General features: G+C 40.7%; 1 protein-coding gene across 4 annotated transcripts in view; it reads left to right on the top strand.

The window, feature by feature from the left end:
- Positions 1 to 13,402, top strand: part of smyd3 (SET and MYND domain containing 3) — a 44,793-nt gene that overhangs the window by 4,891 nt on the left and 26,500 nt on the right. The window contains exons 2-5 of one of the 4 annotated variants that reach the window (XM_088297307.1): positions 6,177 to 6,240; positions 6,397 to 6,459; positions 7,221 to 7,278; positions 7,364 to 7,518. In XM_088297307.1, the coding sequence (XP_088153433.1) occupies positions 6,177 to 6,240; positions 6,397 to 6,459; positions 7,221 to 7,278; positions 7,364 to 7,518 (340 nt within the window). Of the gene's footprint in view, positions 1 to 6,176; positions 6,241 to 6,351; positions 6,464 to 7,220; positions 7,279 to 7,363; positions 7,519 to 13,402 lie in introns of all 4 variants that reach the window. The other 3 variants (XM_088297306.1, XM_088297309.1, XM_088297308.1) reach the window with 3 other exon arrangements.

Genomic DNA, 13,402 nt, shown 5'->3' with positions numbered 1-13,402 from the left:
GTTTTATGCTCACGTAACACTCACAAAAATAAAGATGAATTTATTGATTTTTTTTAAATCAATAATTGATTGTAATTTTTTAAAAAGAAAATCACTAAAGTCCAAACTAATTCCCTATTTTTTGCAAACATATCAGCCAATTACATTGTCCAGTCAATTCCTCGTCGGGCCCAAATTAAACTCCATCGGAATTATTTTTTCTGATAATTCTAGCTAGTTCCAAAAGGCATTGGTTATGTGACCAGGCTCAAACGAAAAAAATCCAATGCAGTAGGAAAGAAATTTAATTATTATTAAATTGGTTATTTGTCTTGAAATAATGCTGCATTATACTGAAGGCCATACAAAAAGTTCTAATGTTGCAATCGAATAAACATGGAGACGGGCGAATGAAAAAAAAAACCCAACACATTTTCTGAAGGTTAGGTGTGTGCAAGTGTACCGGGGTGTGTGTGTGCGTGTGTGTGTGTTTGCATTAGGATGTCTTCACGTCATTATAATAAAACACAACCCCATACGAACACCCCTCAGGTGTTCGTGAATCATCCTCCAAACAGCCATTAGGAACTCAGCAAGATTGCTCTCAATGCCACACAGCTGGCGTCTTTTTTTTTTTTTCACTGAAAGCACACGTGCACACACACACACACACACACACACACACGCAGCCTCACTCAACACTACAGTAGATGGCAGTTGCGCTGGGTAATTGTCTCACTGAGCTGTTTGGCATCTCACGTCAGTGAATAATAATGGTGTGCTACAGGAGAGTAGCCTTTATCTTGTTGCACGGGTCGAGCAGGTCCAATGAAATTGAAATGATCTATGTTGCAATGGTTTACACCATTTTTCAAAGAAATTAGCTCCATCTTGCCAATCTGTCTGTTGGTTTGCGTGCCTGGTGGCGAGTTACCTCGTCTTGGTATGCTGGTGGCAGAAGACCAGATCCGGAATCCATGTGTTGGCGCACGAGCTTCATTAGTTGAGTTTGTTTCAAATGAACAAGTTTTATTACACGGCTGTCGTGTGAGTGAACGTCGTAGCATGGCGCACTTGCTACTTAGCCTGCAAATGAGAAACTCCACCCAAGCACAACCAGACAGCTCAGAAAAGAAGACGCTGCAAATTAATAATCTTAAACACGCTCATGCAAAGAAGTAAGTCTCACAGCTCTAATAGCACTGCGCTCCCTACTCTCGGGAAATTAATTACCATGCAGGACACACGCGCGCACGCAGACACGCCGAGGTAGGCCTAATTAGGCAGCTGATAGGATGAACTTTAAAAAATAAATTAATAAATAAAAATGCATGTTCTCTCGTTCTGTGCACGCTTTTACACACTCGCACATTAAAACCAAAACCCAATGCCCAACCCATTTGTTACTCTGGTGCTTTCTTTCAGCGACAGCTTTAATTTTTTCAGAGCCCTACTAATTTCGTATTAAGTTTTGCAATCAGAACTCTACTAATTGTTTGGCCTGTACAGATGGAACGACTGAAGTTCGACCAAGAGGCAGGGTGACGAGAGTGTTCTTTAGAATTCAATGTTGGTAATGAAAGCCATCTAATGTTATTCATGAGTTTTTATAGCGTGCCAGCGTTCCAACCTTGGACCTGCCATACAGGAGACGTCGACTTCACAAGAGCATCCGAAGAAGACAGCATGAGGGGGAGGAAGGAGAGAGTTGCAGTGAAGGGGAAAAAAGAAAGAAGATTAAAAGACTGAATGTTGAAAGGGAGCATAATGAAGGAAAATGGCTGAAGATGAGAGCGATGCATGGTGAAATGATAAAGGGCTCGCTATGGAAATATGACGTGACCGTTGGGTGCTAATCAGTGAGTTGAAGTCTGAGGGTATTTTTTGTAGATTTTTGTTGTCCTTATTTATACAGTCTGTTCCTAAATGCTGCTTTCTTCAGATTTTCCCTTCACTTGGAGGATATATTTTTTGGAGTTGCAAGCTCAAGTTTGGCTTACAAACTTTAAATGATGCCAGGAAACCTCACAACAAGCAGCAGTTTGGAACAATAGTGAAAAATTCTTTAAAAAAAATGTTTATTGCAACTCCGAGTTGAAGGATTTAAACAGAACGCATGACTGTCTAACAAAAGTCCACTAGCTTAATGCTAACACACAATGCAAAATGCCATAGACATGCTAATGATCGATAGCCAATTGTCTTTACGGTGTAATTTGATGAAGTACCACACTGTAGCGTGTTATTCTTATTTATTAAAAAGTAACTCTCTAATTATGAGTGACTGTGCATATAAACGCGCCACCAACATTAAGAACACATGGACAATCAAATGACTTGTTTCATAATTCTGCCCCCCCTCAGTTAGCTAAATATGCATAACCAAAATATTAGCCACAACTCTCAGAATATTGCAGTATTGTTCTTCACCACTGTAGACTTAATGTGTAGGTGGACCTAACAAAATGCCCCATGGCTATTTCATTGACCTTCAGAAACGCAATCCAATGTCAGTCTAATTTGTATACTTATTTGTATATTTATTTCTTCTTCGCACGCAACCTTCTTCCTTGATTGCCAGCCGTTAGAGCAGGGGTGGGTAAACCTTTAGATTGGCGTTCCACAATGGGGTCTAAAATTTGACACAGGGGCCAGACCAGGTGCAGATGGATAGAATGTTTTGGTTACCTCAACTCATCGGAGAAAAAAAATACATTTAATTTTAAATGAAAATGAACATTACAACAAAATATCTGTCTTTAAGACACAAGTATTTATAAAATTAAAAATTAACAAGGTTTATTCATTTAATTTTTTTTCAAGTTTGGCAGGCCGGATTAAAACCTTTAACGGGCCGAATGCGGCCCCCGGGCCGTAGTTTGCCCACGCCTGCATTAGAGGCGTTTTCTTTAATAATCATAAAATATAGATGAGTTCTGGTGTCACTTATTGAACTTTTTTATTTGTCGTAAAAAAAAGACAATGTATAAAAAAAAATGTAGAAATATAAAAATACAGTACAATTTTTTTTTGTGTTTACATATTTTAATAAATCACAAACTTTAAACTGCTCATCTTGGTTGGTGGAGGTATTGGACTTACCTACTAATCGAACTTGCGGAATGAATACAAATGCCAATTCTGGCCTTGTTGCTAGGTTACATCTTTATCTCCTGTTAATCATGTTTAACATGGGTGTGTAATTGATTTTCCTCCTCATTAAATTTAATGTCTTTTGAGTGACACTTCCTCGGCTTTTGTTCTCGCTGACGTTTCTTGCTGACACAGCACATTTTCGTCAGTGCAACATGACCGTTATGATTGAAGAGCTGACTTATCTGTCACATATTTATGTATTATTCCATATGTGGTTAGTTTCCTTCATCGTCTACAATGTTGGTAGAAACATTTCCCCAAATAAGGTCACGGTCAACATTGGTCTTCCTGTTTGAGTTAAAAATGGTGGGACTTCCTGCCGCCGCCGGCAGCTTGTGATGTGACCAGACGTTAAATGTGTAACTTAAGCAAGGGCCTCTGCCGAAGTTGACCTAAGCGCTGCTGAGTTTGGGTCTGTTGTTATTATTGCCTCGTGTCTCACGCTGCCGCCGTGGGTTTCTGAAACCGTGGGTGGCTTCTCAAGTTCCTGCTCTGTCTCAACATGACAGCGCAGCATAGGCCTATAAAATTTGAGATTGGAAAGGGAGGACAGAAGGAGATGAATGGAGGATGGAGATAAATGACATTCTGAGGGGGCAGAAAAGGGTGCTGTTTGGGTTACTTTTCGTAGACTCCGGGGGCTAAATGCAGCACTCGATTCGAGTCCCACACTGATAGGCCCAAATAGGAAATGCTCAAGTCATGTGGCTAATACCGACGTACACAAATAAAGATTGTTTTCATATTATATTAGCGTTTAGCCAAGTCTATTTGTTAAAATGTTTAATATCATGAGTTAAAAAATGTAGCCGAAAAACACACTGCAATTTTATACAGTGGAAGCACAGTTAACCACAATCCGTCCCACTACACTGCCGCTCTAATTTTTCTCTGACACACAGTACTTGTAATTTAATTGTTTGCAGTTTTAAAGCTAACAAGATTTGAACGTTGCCAACCAATCAAGAACGGATATTCCACAATAGTTTCAGCAATCCCAAGGAAACAAGTCAGCGTAAGTGTGCAGTGGTATCCCCGTGAGTGCTTGGCAAATGATTGACACCTCCTCAGTCGCACCTTCTGTATCTCAAGCGTGGTGGTGGTTTCTTAAAAATCTAATTAGAGGTGCAAGATTGGGCCAAGAGAGGGCTGATTCAAAATGATATGATTCCATCACAAAATCTTAAAACCGTAACGACACATTTTAACATTCTCAACTCAAGTGAAATTAGCCATACGATGCTCACATTTGATACTTGTAACTAATGTGGCTCATAAGAACCAAGCTGGTATGTATTTTGTTATTATTATGTTATTATAAGCGGCCCATTTTTTTTGGGGGGGGGGGGGACTAATCACTTAGAACGGAGCCATCTTGTGCCTAATTATCCCATGACCTTCCTTTTTTTGCTAGAACAGCCAAACAAGCACCCTTTCTCATATTTCTCCTCTTTGCTGCCACTGTTAACATTTATATGGAGCCATCACAGAATCAAACCCCACCCAAAAATAAATAAATAATTAAAAAACATAATAGCGCTACAGTGATTGGAATTCTGGATTTTTGTGCAATTTCAAAAGCGTAATTTTCTTTTTTTTTTTACTGATTATTTTCCGACCGGAGTGACATTTGATTCGCGGTTCCACTGATTGTAAGCATGATATCTGTGTTGGTATGTGCTGTCGCTTCAGCGGAGCTTTCTGCAGCCTTCACACACCAATACAAGTCAATACTCTTGCCTGAGAGTTTGTGTGACTCAGACTGCCTGTGTTTGTGTCTTCGAATGATGCTTTCCCCAGTGCCCGTTCTTAGCCCAAGGGAGTGGACAAATACTGCGCTACTCTCGATCGTTATCAGACTAACAAGCATCCTGGAAAGGCCGGCCATACACCTCGGAGGCAGGCAGCACACATAAAAAAAATAACCGTCAATTGAACAAATGGAGTGAAGGAGGAGTGCTTATCTCATGGGTTGCTTTGAAGATTCAAATCTGGACGATAGTTTGGTGGATCACAGGGTGATGTCATGAACATTTTGTAGGAAATGGTAGAAAGTTCATGTGTGCGAGTTATGCCTCAAAACTCTTTTTGTACAAAATAACACATAATTTGTCAAAACAGGCGTTAAAAGCAAATGCACTACACCTCTACAAAGTTGGAGAGAATGACAACAGTGGCAAACCACCGTATTTTATAAGGCGCGCATATAAACTCCTTTTTTGGAAAAAAAAAAAACCCAAAAAACTTTTCTATGTTGTAAAAAAAAATGACTTGTTTCCCGCATGTGCAGAACATTTTTGGACTGTGAATGAACATAAAGGTACATAAACAGATTGTTAAAACATTGCCTTTTAACACGGCAACAACTTTCCTAATTAAAACAGAACAGAGAAAAAAAAATGGAGATTTATTTAGCGTATTTAATTATGTATAGAGCGCCCCTAGTGGTGAAAGAAAAATCTACAGAAAAGCCGCATGGTTTCTAATCTAGGAAAAGAATAGCGGTTTATAGTCCGGAAAATACGGTAATTAATTAGATCTCGTCATTTTCATTTCGAAATTTGCCATTTTTCGACATTTTGTATGCAATTTTTTATTCATTTATTTATTTATTTTTTTGGTCACTTCCTAATATAAATGCAGCAATAATATTAGTATTCACTGTTTTCCACATCTTCTTATTCCACACTCTTTTTTTGTTGGTAAAAAAAAAACATGATGTGTCCACTATGAATGAAATTCTGGAGCCGTTGCGTATATCTAATAAAATGACGGCTAATTATACGATATATGATTTTCACCGTCTTGATAACTCTCTGTGGTAAACCTTAAACGCGACGTAGCCGTGGTGAAAATGAGTTTGACATCCCTGCTGTGCGCACACAACCAACGGGGAAGTCTATGATCACGGCTTTTAGAGTAATATGATGACTGATCATTTTTTTTTCTAATCACTGTTTATCATCTTGGGAGCTGTTAACCTCCTTAGTGGAATCGAAGTTGACTATAATTTTTCTATTATGTCTCTTTCTTGTGCCAAGGCACGAGACCTTGTTACGGTGCTCCAGCTGCAAAATGGCTCGCTACTGCAACGTCACCTGCCAGGTATAATAGCGCACTTTAGTGTGTATGTTCTCTTTTGAGTGTTGTATTGTTTTTTTTTTTTTTGTTTTTTTTTTTTTTGTTTTTTTTTTTATAAATGATTTTACCACACAGAAACAAGCATGGTCTGACCATAAGAGGGAGTGCAAATGTCTGCAGAGCATCCTTCCCAGAATTCCCACTGACTCCGTCCGACTGGCTGCAAGAATCATTTTTGCCTTGGTATGTAAGTTTCAGCAAGATTTCTATTTTGTCACCTTTACAAAACAACAGTTTATAAACAAAATTAATTGTATAGCAATTAGAAGTGTCTTGTTTCGTCCAGACACGTAAAATAATTCCTTTCTCGTGTAAATATTTATTACCAGGTACAATAGATTTGAGCCAAACAACTCTTAATATGCTCTAATCCAGGCGTGGGCAAACTACGGGCCGGGGGCCACATGCGGCCCGTTAAAGGTTTTAATCCGGCCCGCCGAACTTGAAAATGATTAAATGAATAATCCTTGTTAATGTTTTATTTTCTAAATAGTGTGGTGTGTCAAAGATAGATATTTTGTTGGAATGCTTTTGTTCACTTTCATTTAAAATTAAATGTATTTTTTTTTTTCCTCCGATGAGGCGAGGTTACCAAAACACTCCATCCATCTGCTACTGGTCCGGCCCCTCTGTCAAATTTTAGAACCCATTGTGGCCCGCCAATCTGACCATGGCTCTTTGTTTTCTGAATACTCTCAGTCCCTGTAATATTTTGTAATGTGTTTTTTTAATTTTTTTATGGATTTCCCGACCAGATGGATAACTCTCAGTTCGAGGTAATATTTTCATTTAGTCGGCTGTTCATTTCTCCTGTGTCACTTCAACTGAAGACTCAAATGGCCCATCTGTTGGTGGCGCAAGAACATCCTCCTGGGTTAAATGAAGAAGGGAATATTTTGATGTCGCCACATAAATCTGTTTTCCATCTAACTTGTATCTTTTAGATGAATCCAGCAAAGAGCAGGAGTGAGGAGCTCTACTCTTTAAACGAACACGAATCACGTATGTTTACCCTTAAAAGACGTGAATTTTCTGCTGGCTATGTCACAAACCAAATGTGTGTGTGCGCGTGTGCGTGTGTACACAGACTTGACCTCCATGTCTGATCAGAAGAAACAAGGACTGTCTCAGCTGGCATCCATGCTCGAGATCTACCTACAACCGGAAGTGCCCGAACTGGCTCTGGAAATGACATCAGCCCTGCCGCAGTCCTGCCGACATCCCCTCGACCTGATGGCAAAGGTGGGCTCATGCCACACGAACAAAACGAGCCGTTTGCTTCTTTGCAGCTTGCAAACAAAGCAACTCCCTTTTTTTAAAGCCATGAGCTGCTCAGCACACAAAGAAGCGCCGACCGCAACCAGCAACTGTTTATTGTGTTTAACGTCCCCTGCTGTGCTTGGCCTGCACCCCAACATATGTCCAAGATCATCCTTGCATCTGTGATTGGATCCCACTGCGTGTGGGCGTGCGTGCGTGTGTGTGCGTGTGTGTGTATTCCCGGCACAACCTGAGGACTTTCCTCACTGGAATTTAAACCATATTTAATTTCATTACACGATCACGTGAAAGGACTTGTTTGCATCTCGACTCGCATGCACTGCAAGTTGTCGTAATCAACACAAGACTTTTTCTTTTTTTTTTTACTCGCTCCAACGCAATGGTTGGATGCATGCGTAATAATTGAAAGCAGCCAGGTGAATTAAAAGTGTTTGCTGTTAACTTGAAAGTGGCCAAAAGGGCAACAGGCTGGCCGCCAGCTGCATCATGTGACTGTTGAACATCTGGAGCCATTCATAATTTGAAGTTTTAATATTTGCGCGTGTTTAATTATATGTCATTAACAAAAACTTTGCGAAATAAAACTCGCTAGTCTCAACCCCCGCGCAACTCGGCGCAGATTTGTTTCCACGTCCTTCCATAATTGATTGAATATCATGGAGCTTGACGGTGAACATGTGCGTTCGCATAATATCTTTGGTGAAAGATGGGGTTTCCGTGTGCGCGTTTGTGTGTGTGTGTGTTTTGGGAGGCGGGCTTGATTGTGACGGCAAGAAAACCTGCTGATTAAATGTGTTTCAAGATTCCGATGGGAACTGTGCCGTGTTTGGTGGAGAGGGAGGTGTGGAGTGAGTGAACAACACTGTTTAGATTAAAGAGGGAGAGAGAGGATGAAGAATGTGCAAGAAGTCAGGGAGCCATTTTTAAAGAGCAGGAAACCGTGTGTCACAACTGCAACGTAAAAAGAGGACGGCACGTTTTTAAAAAGGTTTCTCACAGAAAATGAAAAATGTTTTTTTTTTTTACTGATTGAAATTGAAAGGCTGAGTTTTCATTTTCCATGTTGGTGAACGTGTCGGGCTTGATTTAGTACAATCCCAAATAGTAAGGACTCACTCTGATGTGGCTTTTTGACAAAAGAGGGCAACAAAGCTAAATAGGGGATATGAGACAAGAGTTTAAAACAGGTGTGAAACTCAAGGCCTGGGGGCCAGATCTGACCCACCATTTCATTTTTGGCGGCCCGCAAAGGGCAAATCACGTGCGTCAACTTCCTGTTTCTAGCACATTTTCTTCACTTTTAACAACATTTATGACATTTATTTGTTTCCAATCCTCCCCTTTTGAAATAAAAGCGGTGTAGCCAATCGCCCACTTTTCAAATGTGTTTGATTTCATCGGTTGTGTAGTGCCCGTTGTCTTCTGCCGGCATTCCCGTTTCTTTTCGGATCTGCTGGCACGCTTCTATGTGTAGTCTTAAACACAAGCCTTCCCCATGTGGAAAACCACCACACGCTGACGTTTGCTGGTCAGTCGTACAAATCCCACCAACCCGCTTAGCCCCATTCATGCGTTTATCTCTCGGAGCCTCCACACTATATAATCCTATTACTGAAGCTATGAAGTTTCTGCCGTGCTGTAAGTTCAGGAAAGCGCTCATGTTACACTCACAGTGTGCGAAGTGTGTATGCGGAGTCATAGGAATTGTTGCGTTAAGTGTTTAAGTCTATTAATGGGTCGTTTAAGGCTATTAATAAGTCACCCGGTTTCTTCTTTCTCGCTATGGAGAGAGGAGTAAGTCTAAATCCTCTTTTCGGGAGCTGTGATTGTTGCCATGTTATTATTGCACCTCACAGATTATGTTATTGTTCTCAATGCTAAATGTTATTTGCAACAAATATTGCAAAATTTTCTGATGGCAAGTGAGAGCCATTTCTGACGGTCCGAGAAATAACTCGACCAAAATTGTAATGTTCTGCATATTTCTTATCGGGCTTTTGGTTCCAGGATATCTTTAGCAAACTAGATTATGATCATGTGGAATTTGTAGAGCCTTCAAAATTCTTCTAGTGAGGTGAACATTTTATGCTTCTGAAGATTTTTACTTATTTTTTTTAATGAACAGTAAAACTGCAGCCTTGAGATGCTCAGCTGCAATCTCTCTTTCCCGCTTTCCGTCATTTAGGCTTTGGCAAATTTTAAAGTTTTGAAATTACGACGACATGGAAATCAACTTGTATCACGACACAGTTCATGTTAGATTTTGGAAATTCCACTGTAGCTGTCAAATCACATCAGATCTGGCTTTGCGTCTTCTTATTTTCTTTCCTTGGATATAATGCACGGTCGGGCAATTGCCCGTGCGGGGGTCGTATGCGGAAAACCAGGAAAAATCCAGAATATTAAAAAACATTGGGGAAAAAATATTCGGGAATATGTCGAATATGCCGAAGTATGAATATGCAGGAGTCAACTGTAGTGTTAAGTTGTAATATCACAAATGTCCACTAGATGACCGACATTAGAGTAGGCCAAATCTACTTTTTTTTTTTTTTTCACATTTGGAATATGTGTGAGTTGTGTGGAAAGAAATACACAAAATAAGTTCCTGGTTTCTTGTTGCTGTCCTTGAATGTTATTTTTTTGTGCAAGAGAGCCCTTTGCGCCCCCCCAAAAAAAAAAAAAAAAAATAATAATACAATACAGTACCTGGTTATTTTGGCGTTTGGGTCAAACCATTTGAAAAATGTGTTATCAAAAATGATATAGATACATTTTACAGGTATGCATGTATTTTTTTCCATATTTGAAATGCTGATCTGCATATGCAGAATTTGAAAAGCAACTGGACTGTCTCTATTGCTGTGTCTGACTCCCTCCTTCTCTCCACCGCCACTACATGTGTCTCCCATGAAATATTGATGCAGCCTGTATTTTTCAGCAGTGCTTTCATGCTTTCCAAATAGTTAACTGCACTGGCTGGCATATAACACAACTCACCACAGCAGAATTAAGTCATTAACCGACACGTGTCGACAGCGACATGCGTCCACGCAGGTAGTTTGGCGATAAGGCCGTGGGTGCCAGCGACGGGATAAATGACTTCCAGTGTGCGGTTTCCATGGTAACTGTCTAAAAAAAAAACCAATTACTTCAGGGGCATTTACATGAGCTATTTTAAATGGCATGTTTATAGTCTCACTGTGAACAGTAATGTGCTAAGAGGGAGTTGTAAATGGTGTTTGGCCACCAGTAGGGGGCACTGTGATTGCATGCATCGATCTGTTCTGTTTGTAAAAAGAAGTGTGGGAGTCTTTGCTGATTATTGCTTTTTATTTATTTATTTTTATATATATATTTTTTTTATCCCGGCTTCCCTGTGCATCCCGACAATATCCATTGCCGTTTTTGTCAGTCCTCACGGCACACACGCCTCTTGCCTCTCTGGTAACAAATGAGGAGTTTAATATTGTATACTTGAACTATTCACTGTGCTTAAGCATGCGGGTCGTTACAGTGAGTAATGAGCATGACTGGCAGGGGTTTGTGCCATCAAATCATTCTTTATGCAAATGGTCGCCGCCACAACAATGGTTTTACAGTTGCACTGCAAACACACTCTTGACACGAGGAATGGAGTATTACAAATGCATCATTACTGCACTTTGTAATCTCAGGGGAGTAATGAGGGAGGGAGTGATTCTCTTTTGTGTGTCGGGTGTTGCCAGTGTGCATATGCAATGTGTGACGGTGTGTGTTGATGGTTTGTTACTGTGCTGTAGACTGCGGTTTACGTTTTCTTGCGGGCGTGCAGCAGGTTTTGGTCAGTTGCGTGATTGTGTGTTGCTTCAGGGTTGTGTGTGTGTGTGTGTGTGTGTGCAAATGCGCGTGTGTTTGTTGGGCAAACGGCAATGGTGCAATAACCTTTGACAGATGAGATCTGGCTGAAGAATCTTTTACTGCTTCCCTAAAGCAACTTCCCCTAACGTGTATGTGTGTGTGCGTGCGTGTGTGCATGTACTGTAGATAGATTACACAAGTTGCTATTTGGTGGCACGGTGGGTTGTGGGTTCGATTCCGGCTACGTGTGTGGAGTTTGCATGTTCTCCCCGTGCCTGCGTGGGTTTTCTCCGGGTACTCTGGTTTCCTCCCACATTCCAAAAACATGAATGGTAGGTTGATTGGACACTCTAAATTTGCTAAGTATAAGGTGTTTAAACTACAAACACTGGGCTTTCCCCCGTAACGGGGATCAGACGATTAACCAGCATTCGCTTCGTTCAGTGCGTGAGAAAAGATGAGCGCGGTATTACTGATGGTTGTGTCACCATGACTACATGCCTGCTCAGAGCATCTGACAGTTCCTGTCCAAGAAGACCATCAACTTGTTGGAGCAACCTCCGACCTGGTTGGGTGTGATTTTAACATTCCTAAATTTGAAGGGCTCATCATGGAGTCCTGTTTTGAAGACGTGGATGACATCAAGATGGCTTTAATGGCATTAAGACGGTTGTGATGGAGTTGTGGCGGCTCCCGGAGGACTCCTTCCAAGAGTGCATCGAGTTGTGGCAGAGCAGGCTAGGAAAGTGCGTTAGACACCAGCGGGACTTACTTTGAAGTGGAAAATAAATTTGTGCTTTAAATTTGAAATACGTTTTGTGACAAGAATCTCTGAATCTTTTTTTTTTATTTTTTTTTTTACACACCTATATTTCCACCACCACATATATTGGCAGAGGTTTATGTTTGCAGTGCAGCCTGAGGGAGTGTGTGCGAACTTATTGTTATGCTGCATAAGCCCCCGCCGCACTGAGAGCCATTGCTCATGCAGCTCGCAGGGGCCGACATGTCGTCGCATAAAAAAATCCGCACACACATAAACGACACCATGTGCTCCGAAGCAGCTCCTCTTCCGTCGTCGTTCTCTTTGTCTGCCCGAACTATCATTTATCGACGTCACTGACATTCCATCATTCGCCCTCTTCTTGTGGGGCCAGGAGCCTTAAAGTGCAGCCGGGATGCCGCCGTCACATCTCTGACAAAGACCGATGGCAGAATGAGATAAAACTGTTATTAAAAGACCCCGCATGGTTGTGCTGTTGACGTCTAGTTTGGAGGGGTCACTTAAATTTGGTGAAACGTCTGCGTCGTGAAAGCTTCGTAAGTGTGAGCTCCAGCTCATCTGCATTGCGAGTGAGGACATGCTCCATAAATAATGGGGAGATGATTTTTTTTTTTCTGTCCATTTGGTTGCAATCAAACAAGAAATGGAAAAAAAATGAATAAGTGACAAATTCCCACAGATTTTGGCTTTCAAGTCCAAATACGAGTTGGTGCTGGTTGTTTTCCCATAACCCCGTTTAAGTTCACACTGACCACAAACCATCTGTCATTTTGCTTTCCTTAGACAGATGATAGAATTTGCAGAAAAGTAGTTCTACATGAAGGAACAATTTCCTGAAAAGATAAATTGCGTTCATTGAATGATGAAACCCACCATAAATCTTCCCTTAATGTAAGCAGAAAATTTTCAATCTCTCTTTTACGAAACTACGACATCCGGACGAGATGCTGCTGACTCATTATCAATCAATTAAAATTTTCATATGCTTTAATAATATAATATATCATAAAAAGCATGAATGTCATTTTACTCTTTAAGGACATTTTTTTCCCTCCAAAATAGACTTCTTGTGCCGAGTCAACCGGAAATTAAAAGTAGAAGATATCAACAAGGGCAGCCTAATATGACCAAAAAAAAAAAATGAAATCCCTTTTTTCTTTGTTTTAAGCAAAGATGGTGAACAGTTCTGGTAGGTCACGGTTCACGTTCACATGCTCACAT

Source organism: Idiotropiscis lumnitzeri, chromosome 5, assembly GCF_059441095.1.
Source record: "Idiotropiscis lumnitzeri isolate Australia: NSW breed Sydney's pygmy pipehorse chromosome 5, RoL_Ilum_1.0, whole genome shotgun sequence".
Lineage (NCBI taxonomy): Eukaryota > Metazoa > Chordata > Actinopteri > Syngnathiformes > Syngnathidae > Idiotropiscis > Idiotropiscis lumnitzeri.
This window is presented reverse-complemented; position numbering and strand designations above follow the sequence as displayed.